Here is a 10,570-nt window from a genome sequence, read left to right as displayed (position 1 = left end):
TCGGCATGGTTGCAGGGTTAATTCGGCATGGTTACAGAGTTAATTCGGCATGGTTGCAGGGTTAATTCGGCATGGTTGCAGGGTTAATTCGGCATGGTTGCAGGGTTAATTCGGCATGGTTGCAGGGTTAATTCGGCATGGTTACAGGGTTAATTCGGCATGGTTGCAGGGTTAATTCGGCATGGTTACAGGGTTAATTCAGCATGGTTACAGAGTTAATTTGGCATGGTTACAGGGTTAATTCGGCATGGTTACAGGGTTAATTCGGCATGGTTACAGGGTTAATTCGGCATGGTTGCAGGGTTAATTCGGCATGGTTACAGGGTTAATTCAGCATGGTTACAGAGTTAATTTGGCATGGTTACAGGGTTAATTCGGCATGGTTACAGGGTTAATTCGGCATGGTTACAGGGTTAATTTGGCACGGTTACAGGGTCAATTCGGCATGGTTTGGGGAAGGCTCTGGAAACCAACTGACCTCATATCCTCAAGTATCGTAAAGTATTCTCACGGCTTGCTAGAGCATTGTGAACTGTCATAGCGCAGTGGTCTGAGCAGGCCACTAGAACTCATAAGTTTGCGCCCAGAGCTGGGCAAGTTCTTTTTTTTGATGAGCGCAACGTTCTCAGGAACTTTTCAAACGTCTGAAATCGAAGTCTATTTCTGTTGATCAGGCTGGTCTAACAGGAGTCTATCATTATTAATGGTTCTATGAAACCATGCATGCTGTGGTGTGTGTGTGTGTGTGTGTGTGTGTGTGTGTGTGTGTGTGTGTGTGTGTGTGTGTGTGTGTGTGTGTGTGTGTGTGTGTGTGTGTGTGTGTGTGTGTGTGTGTGTGTGTGTGTGTGTGACTTACAGCGATGGCCTGAATTCTCTCCTGCTGCGAAACCTCAGCCATCCTGAGAGAGAGAAATAAAGTTAGTGAGATAGAAGAATAACAGAGTGATGTCAACATTCCTGCTTTAATAGATTCCAGAGCTCTGGCAGGGAATACCGCTCTGCCTCATTGGGAAGACTTGGGAAGATAGTGTAGAGCTGCTCTGGTCCTGGATGTGGTTGATGTGGATGGTCTGATCAGTGTGTGTGTGTGTGTGTGTGTGTGTGTGTGTGTGTGTGTGTGTGTGTGTGTGTGTGTGTGTGTGCGTGCGTGCGTGCGTGCGTGCGTGCGTGCGTGCGTGCGTGCGTGCGTGCGTGCGTGCGGGTATGGTGCCGTACGTGGGTGTGATCAGTGTTAATCTGAAATAAACACCAAGAGACCTGGATTAGGAGAGACATACAACACACACTGTAGGTACCCTGACACACTGCATAACATGACATTACACAACACGTACATGAATACTGATCGTAACCCTATAACATGAACCCTAACTCTGGAGGGATTCTCATTATAGAATTGAATAACTCTCCCCATCTACTCAGAAACATCCAGAAACTGTCTTGGGTTAGAGAGGAGACTGATCAATCAATCAATGCTAATGGTAGAGCAGAGCCATAAGGCCGAGTTCATTGACCAGTCTGTTATGTACAGTCAACTCCCGATACAATGTGTGTTTGTGTGTGTGTGTGTGTGTGTGTGTGTGTGTGTGTGTGTGTGTGTGTGTGTGTGTGTGTGTGTGTGTGTGTGTGTGTAATTGTAGCCTGAGGGAGAACAGGTAGTAAAATATACTGGACCCCTCTGTTCTCCAGTCAATAGTGCATTTGATTTTATATGTCTGCTGCAGGACTGCTGATGAGCATGTGAAAGAGAGAGTGAGAGTGAGAGTGAGAGTGAGAGTGAGAGTGTGAGTGAGAGTGAGAGTGAGAGTGAGAGAGAGAACAGCACGTCAGAAATCAGCTCATGTAATTGAATAATCTATAGACTCTAACCACTTCTGGGAAAATTGGAAACCACTAAACAAACAACAACACGAAGAGTTATCTATTCGAAATGGAGATGTATGGATAAACCACAAAACAAACAGCGAAAACATATACATGATCAAATACAAATCTTAGAATCAACTATTAAAGACTACCAGAACCCACTGGATTCTCTAATTACATTGAATGAACTACAGGACAAAATACAAACCCTCCAACCCAAAAAGGCCTGGGGTGTTGATGGTATCCTCAATGAAATTATAAAATTTACAGACAACAAATTCCAATTGGCTATACTTAAACTCTTTACCATCATCCTTAACTATGGCATCTTCCCCAATATTTGGAACCAAGGTGTAACGGTCATCGTTGCATGAGGAAGGATCGGACCAAAGCGCAGAGTGGTAAGTGTTCATGATATTTATTAACACTGAACACTAGAACAAAACAACAAAGTGAGAAGCAAAACCGAAACAGTCCTGTCAGGTGCAGAAAACACTAAAGAGAAAATAACTACCCACAAAACACAGGTGGGAAAATGCTACCTAAGTATGGCTCCCAATCAGAGACAACAATAGACAGCTGTCCCTGATTGAAAACCATACCCGGCCAAAACAAAGAAATACCAAAACATAGAAAAATGAACATAGAATGCCCACCCAAATCACACCCTGACCAAACCAAAATAGAGACATAAAAAGCTCTCTAAGGTCAGGGCGTGACAGTACCCCCCCGCTCCACCTCTGGCTTGGCCCACTTTGGTGGCGCCTCTAGTGCGGGGACCCTCGCCGCCGACCCCGGACTGGGGACCCTCGTTGCGGGCCCCGGAATGGGGACCCTCGTCGCGGGCCCCGGACTGGGCACCCTCGTTGCGGGCCCCGGACTGGGCACCCTTGTTGGAGGCTCCGGACTGGAGGGCATCGCTGGAGGCTCCGGACTGGAGGGCGACTCTGGAGGGAGGAGACGCAGAGACAGCCTGGTGCGTGGGGCTGCCACAGGGCCCACCAGGCTGGGGAGACCTACAGGAGGCCTGGTCCCTAGAGGAGGCACAGGATGAACCGGGCTGTGGGGGAGCACTGGAGCCCTGGTGCGCAGCCTTGGCACCACTCCTCCAGGCTAAATGCCCACTTTAGCCCCGCCCCTCCAGAGTGCAGGCACAGGTCGAACCGGGCTGTGGGGGAACACTGGAGATCTAGTGCATACCACTTGCACCTCTCCACTTGGCTGAATGCCCACTTTAGCCCGGCACGGGCGGAGCGCAGGCATAGGACGCACTGAACAGTCCCAGCGCACCGGAGACAAAGTGCGCAGAGTCGGCGCAGGATACCCTGGGACGAAATGGCGCACCGGAGACCAAGCGCGCTGAGCTGCCACAATCTGCCCTGGCTGGATGCCCACTCTTGCATGGCACTTGCGGAGGGCTGGCATATAGCGCACCGGGCTATGAGCGCGCACTGGAGACACCGTGCGCTTTACCGATAACACGGTGCCTGACCAGTACCACGCTGCTTCCGGTAAGCACGGGGAGTTGGCTCAGGTCTCCAACCTGACTCAACCACACTCCCCGTGTGCCCCCCAATTTTTTTAGGGGGGGGGGGCTGCCTCTCGGGCTTCCTTGCCAGCCTTGTTCCCTCATAACGCTGCCACTCCGCCATAGCTGCCTCCAGTTCCTTCCTTGGACGGCGATACTCCCCAGCCTGTCTCCAGGGTCCCTTTCCGTCTAGTATCTCCTCCCAAGTCCACGAATCCTGAACCCTCTGCTCCTCCATACCACGCTGCTTGGTCCGCTTGTGGTGGGTAGTTCTGTAACGGTCATCATTGCATGAGGAAGGATCGGACCAAAGCGCAGCGTGGTAAGTGTTCATGATATTTATTCACACTGAACACTAGAACAAAACAACAAAGTGAGAAACGAAACTGAAACAGTCCTGTCAGGTGCAGAAAACACTAAACAGAAAATAACTACCCACAAAACACAGGTGGGAAAATGCTACCTAAGTATAGTTCCCAATCAGAGACAACGATAGACAGCTGTCCCTGATTGAGAACCTTACCCGGCCAAAACAAAGAAATACCAAAACATAGAAAAATGAACATAGAATGCCCACCCAAATCACACCCTGACCAAACCAAAATAGAGACATAAAAAGCTCTCTAGGGTCAGGGCATGACACATGGTGGCTATACTTAAACTCTTTACCATCATCCTTAACTATGGCATCTTCCCCAATATTTGGAACCAAGGACTGATCACCCCAATCCACAAAAGTGGAGACAAATTTGAACCCAATAACTCCTGTGGGATAGCAACCTTGGGAAAATCCTCTGCATTATCATTAACAGCAGACTCGTACATTTCCTCAGTGAAAACAATGTACTGAGCAAATGTCAAATTTACCTTTTACAAGATTACCGTACGACAGACCACATATTCACCCTGCACACCCTAATTGACATACGAACAAACCAAAACAAAAGCAAAGTCTTCTCATGCTTTTGTTGATTTCAAAAAAGCCTTTGACTCAATTTGGCATGAGGGTCTGCTATACAAATTGATGGAAAGTGGTGTTGGGGGAAAAACATACAACATTATAAAATCCATATACACAAACAACAAGTGTGCGGTTAAAATTGGGGGAAAAACACATTTCTTTCCACAGGGCCGTGGGGTGAGACAGGGATGGAGCTTAAGCCCCACCCTCTTCAACATATATATCAACGAATTGGCGAGAGCACTAGAACAGTCTGCAGCACCCGGCCTCACCCTACTAGAATATGAAGTCAAATGTCTACTGTTGCTGATGATCTGGTACTTCTGTCCCCAACTAAGGAGGACAGATTCTGCCAGACCTGGGCCCTGACAGTAAATCTCAGTAAGACAAAAAATAATGGTGTTCCAAAAAAGGTCCAGTCGCCAGGACCACAAATACAAAATCCATCTAGACACCATTGCCCAAGAGCAAACAAAAAACTATACATACCTCAGCCTAAACATCAGTGCCACAGGTAACTTCCACAAAGCTGTGAACGAGCTGAGAGACAAGGCAAGAAGGGCCTTCTATGCCATCAAAAGGAACATCAAATTCGACATACCGATTAGGATCTGGATAAAAATACTTGAATCAGTTATGGAACCCATTGCCCTTTATGGTTTTGTGGTCTGTGGTCCGCTCACCAATCAAGAATTCACAAAATGGGACAAACACCAAATTGAGACTCTGCATGCAGTATTCTGCAAAAAGGCCGCCGTAGGCAGACCTGGCTCTCAAGAGAAGACAGGCTATGTGCACACTGACCCACAAAATGAGGTGGAAACTGAGCTGCACTTCCTAACCTCCTACCAAGTGTATGACCATATTAGAGACACATATTTCCCTCAGTTTACTCAGATCCACAAAGAATTAGAAAACAAATCCAATTTTGATAAACTCCCATATCTACCGGTTGAAATATCACAGTGTGCCATCACAGCAGCAAGATTTGTGACCTATTGCCACAAGAAAAGTGAAAAACAAACACCATTGTAAATACAACCATTGTAAATAGAACAATCGTTACAACACTGTATATATGTACATAATATGACATTTGAAATGTCTTTATTATTTTGGAACTTCTGTGAGTGTAATGTTTACTGTTCATTTTTATTGTTTATTTCACTTTTGTTTATTATCTAATTTACTTGCTTTGGCAATGTTAACACATGTTTCCCATGCCAATAAAACTCTTGCTTTTAATTTAATTGAAATTGAGAGAGACAGAGAGATGGACAGGGATAAAGAGAGATAGAGAGAGAGAGATTAAAATGGATTAGAGGCTAAAAATGACACAATTTATCAGAAAACAACAGACAGAGAAAACAAACACATCCTTTCTTTTATCTGGTATGATGGGGAGGAGGGGGTCTCAAACATGTCACCTGCATGCCACAAGACTGTGTGAGCCTGATGGGCTAAAGGCTCAGGGAGTAAACACATGTCTTACAAATCTGTGTATCTCTCTTTCTCTGTCTCTGTCTCTCTCTCTCTTCTCTCTCCCCTCTCTCTCTCTCTGTCTCTCTTTCTCTCTCTCTCTCTCTCTCTCTCTCTCTCTCTCTCTCTCTCTCTCTCTCTCTCTCTCTCTCGCTCTCTCTCTCTCTCTCTCTCTCTCTCTCTCTCTCTCTCTCTCTCTCTCTCTCTCTCTCTCTCTCTCTCTCTCTCTCTCTCTCTCTCTCTCTCTCTCTCTCTCTCTCTCTCTCTCTCTCTTCTCTCGTTCTCTCTCTCTCTCTCTCTCTCTCTCTCTCTCTCTCTCTCTCTCTCTCTCTCTCTCTCTCTCTCTCTCTCTCTCTCTGTCTCTCTCTCTCTCTCTCTCTCTCTCTCTCTCTCTGTCTCTCTCTCTCTCTCTCTCTCTCTCTCTCTGTCTCTCTCTCTCTCTGTCTCTCTCTGTCGCTCTCTCTCTCTCTCTCTCTCTCTCTCTCTCTCTCTCGGTCTCTCTCTCTTCTCTCTCTTCTCCCGTTCTCTCTCTCTTCTCTCTCTCTCTGTCTCTCTCTCTTCTCTCGTTCTCTCTCTCTCTCTTCTCTCTCTTCTCCCATTCTCTCTCACTCTCTTCTCCCGTTCTCTCTCTCGTATGCGTGCGTGTCAAAGAAATAGATATACATGAAAGGTAGGCCTACATCAGAAATGATTACACTAACAAATTGGTATCGTTTAGTGTCGCCTATGTCCTATCCTATGTAGCAACAATTGAAATGGTCAAATTATTATTCGTGTTAGCCTAGTCCACCTGACCGTTTGAGAACATAAGGCCTAGAATAAGCTATTCAACATACAGGAGCAAAGCATACTGTTTATTTTCACATTTTCTGCAAGAGAGGAGACTGCCTGAGTGTCCTCCCTGTACTCAGGGCTGGGTTAATGGAGGGGCTTACCCACTGCTATATCAGCCTCCACTCTTCTGGGAAGGCTTCCACTAGATGTTGGAACATTGCTGTGTGGACTTGCTTCCATTCAGCCACAAGAGCATTAGTGAGGTCGGGCACTGATGTTGGGCAATTAGGCCTGGCTCGCAGTCGTTGTTCCAATTCATCCTAAAGGTGTTTGATGTAGTTGAGGTTAGAGCTAGGTGCAGTACTAAGGGGACATAGCCCAAACCATGAAAAACAGCCCCAGACCATTATTCCTCCTCCACCAAACTTTACAGTTGGCACTATGCATTGGGGCAGGTAGCGTTCTCCTGGCATCCGCCAAACCCAGATTCGTCCGTCGGACTTCCAGATGGCGAAGCGTGATTCATCAATCCAGAGAAGGTGTTTCCACTGCTCCAGAGTCCAATGGCAGCGAGGTTTACTCCACTCCAGCCGACGCTTGGCATTGCGCATGGTGATCTTACGCTTCAATCACACCGCCAGCGTCCTTGCCCAAAATAGTATGCAGCATCATATGGATATGTATGCCACAAAAATTCAACATTCACCTTCTGCTACCATTTCTGTCAAGCCACCTACGCATACAGTTTGACGCATACGTTCAATAAATCCAACGTATGCACCACACCGGACGCACTGCAACACAGTGCTGCAAGGCAAACGAAGCGTTTCATTGGAAATGAATGTAATTCTGGTGTACCAAAATGCAATGACGCTTTCAGTGTGATCGAAGCATTAGGCTTGTGTGTGTGTGGCTGCTCGGCCATGGAAACCCATTTTTTTGTTGTATATTTTTGTATTTTTATTTATTTTGTATTCTACCCCCCTTTTTTCTCCACAATTTCGATCTTGTCTCATCGCTGTAACTCCCCAGAGGTCTCGGGAGAGGCGACGGTGGAATCATGTGTCCTCCGAAACATGACATGCCTAACCACGCTCCTTAACACTCGCCAGCTTAACCCGGAAGCCAGCCACAATAATGTGTCGGAGTAAACCGTTCAACTGGTGACTGGGGTCAGCCTGCATGCACCCGGCCCACCACAAGCAGTCAATATGGTGTGATGTCAATTGTGTGCTGTCCTATGGGACTCCTGGCCACGGCCGGTTGTGGCACAGCCCGGGAATGAACCCGGGTCTGTAGTAACGCCTCTAGCACTGTGATGCAGTGCCTTAGACCGCTGCGGCCCTCGGGAGACCCATGGAAACCCATTTCATGAAGATCCCGACCAACAGTTCTTGTGCTGACGTTGCTTCCAGAGGCAGTTTGGAACTCGGTAGTGAGTGTTGCAACCAAGGACAGACGATTTTTACGCGCTACTTGCTTCAGCACTCGGCGGTCCCGTTCTGTGAATTTGTGGGGCCTACCACTTCCCGGCTGAACCGTTGTTGCTCCTAGACGTTTCCACTTCATAATAACAGCATGTACAGTTGACCAGAGCAGCTCTAGCAGGGCATAAATTTGACGAACTGACTTGTTGGAAAGGTGGCCTATGGCGGTGGCACGTTGAAAGTCACTGAGCTCTTCAGTAAGGCCATTCTACTGCCAATGTTTGTCTATGGAGATTACATGGCTGTGTGCTCGATTTTATACACCTGCCAGAAACGGGTGTGGCTGGAATAGCCGAATCCACTCATTTGAAGGGGTGTCCACATACTTTTGTATATATAGTCTATATTGTCTCCCAATATTGTACAATGTGTGTCGCTTCATTAGCCTGGGATATTATTTGTTTGAATTCCAGACCAGATTGATCTCAGTTTGTTAGTGTCAGAGTAACCACTGATTTCGGTTATTTGTGTGGTATTAGACACGATTCCGCTAATGTCTTCTGTCTTGTAAAGTATGTAGAATTGTATGAAATGCATTTTTAAAAGGCAAAACAAATTGTCGGACGCTGCAAACAAGTGTTCCCCATGTGTGGAAATCCTAAAAACGCCCCTGCTAAACTGTAGCCTACATTACAAATGTTATTATGGCTTTATTATAAAGGGCCTTTTTCTTCAACAGGAAACCACGCATTGAATTGCATCTTGGTGCATGGATTTGTTTACAAAAAATAATGGTGTGCCAGGAAGTGTGTGGGGGCAACAACAAAAAACAGTGCCCTATGATATCTTAATCCGGCTATGCCTGTACTGTATATTGTTTATTTATTTATGTAAGACTAGTATTTATTATCATATTGTTTTGTTCACATTATTGTCATGCATTTCCATGTATGCATTAAAGGGATTTGTATCATTTATAATTATATTATGCCTACATTAGAAAACACACACTGTCTCTTCATCTCGTCTTCCCTCTATTCTGCATCTTTCTCTCTGCTCCATCCCTCCTTCCCCTTCTCTCCTCACCTCCATCCTTCATCGCTGTTCCGTGAGGCTGAGGCAGTGGAGCGCTACGGCTAGTCAACAAATTCGCGTATAGTCGTGAGTAGACACTGCGTGTAACGAGCAGACAGACCAGTAGCCAGGCTACTTACCCAATAGCGGAGTCCTTTAACTTGTCACTGATGGCGTCTCTCTCCTTTGGCGTCTCTCTCATCCTAGTTTCATCCACACTGAAATAAAATAGCACTGTGACAGTTTCCTCTTCTTTCACTGTGTATGCTTATAGTCTATTTACTGGCGTATAGCTTCAAAACAGTCGGGTTTCCTCCCCTCCTCTCTCCCCTTCGCCTCCTCCTTTTTCCCTCACCTCTCTCCTGACACCCTTCCGTTGGCCGCAGAGGAGTCGCGGGAACGCCCGAGCTGTGTGTGTATGCGTGTGTCGGGGTAGCTCGTACCGCTCAACACTACAACAGAGAGAGAACAAGCTGTCGGTTATTTATCTTAGATCCACGACATTGCAGGAGTTCGTGGGTGAATTGGCGGGTTTTGGAGAGATGAAAGCTCTCCGGGTTCCCTCAAAATGATGATTTGCTTGTCTCCTGTGAGCTAGACCCAGAGCGCATTTAGAAACAGATTGCAGAAAGGTTTGTGCTCTCACCAGCTCGCCAAACACGGGGGAGGGAGAGGAGGAGGGAGAGAGAGAGAGAGAGAGACAGCGAGAGAGAGAGAGAGAGAGAGAGAGAGAGAGAGAGAGGTGGGATACGCCTTCCTCCCGAGATAAAGAGTCCCAGGGTGTGTTGTTGACTGATATGATATTGAGGCCTTTGGTTCTAAATGGGGTCTGGGTATTGCCGACAGTCTGATAGGATATTGGAGCCTCTGGTTCTAATTGGGGTCTGAGTCTAGCCGACAGTCTGACACGATAATGGGCCTCTGTTTCTAAATGCGCTCTGGGTCTAGCTGACAGTCTGATGCAGACATACAGTATGATAACAATAGCTGCCAATGAGGCTCTACCACAAACACAATTCATTACATTTGAATGCTGATTCAGTCAGGAAACAGAGTTCAAAAGACATTAAAGGTCCCGAACAGTCATTCTGAAAAGTACTTGTTCTCTCATGGCTAACTACCATGAAGTTTGAAAAGACAGGCTGAGTGGGCAGGGAGCTTATAGTCATGAGCTCACCTTGACTGACAGCTCTTTGAAACACCTATGTCAAGCAACTTGGATGCAGTGAGCAGTGTTGCAGTAAAATCATCTCAAGCTAATTTGCTGATGCACAAAGCAACTCAAACAACATGGAAATTGGATCAATTTCACCATGAGGCCAATGATAACTTTAAAACAGTTACAGAGTTTAATGGTTGGGATAGGAGAAAACTAAGGATGGATCAACAACATTGTAGTTAATCCACAATACTAACCTAATTGACAGAATAAAAAGAAGGAAGCCTGTACAGAAACAAAAT

General features: G+C 46.5%; 1 protein-coding gene across 1 annotated transcript in view; it reads right to left on the bottom strand.

The window, feature by feature from the left end:
• The window catches only part of palm1b (paralemmin 1b), a 15,173-nt gene extending 5,414 nt beyond the window's left edge, over positions 1 to 9,759 (bottom strand). Inside the window, exons 1-3 of the mRNA XM_071331095.1 lie at positions 9,465 to 9,759; positions 9,250 to 9,327; positions 857 to 899 (exon numbers count right to left, since the gene is read on the bottom strand). Of these exons, the coding sequence (XP_071187196.1) occupies positions 857 to 899; positions 9,250 to 9,311 (105 nt within the window). The 5' untranslated portion in view covers positions 9,312 to 9,327; positions 9,465 to 9,759. The remainder of the gene's footprint in view (positions 1 to 856; positions 900 to 9,249; positions 9,328 to 9,464) is intronic.
• Positions 9,760 to 10,570: the final 811 nt, after the last annotated feature.

Source organism: Salvelinus alpinus, chromosome 10 (genome assembly GCF_045679555.1).
Source record: "Salvelinus alpinus chromosome 10, SLU_Salpinus.1, whole genome shotgun sequence".
Lineage (NCBI taxonomy): Eukaryota > Metazoa > Chordata > Actinopteri > Salmoniformes > Salmonidae > Salvelinus > Salvelinus alpinus.
The sequence above is the reverse complement of the archived record's forward strand: the minus strand, read 5'-3'. Positions and strand labels throughout refer to the sequence as shown.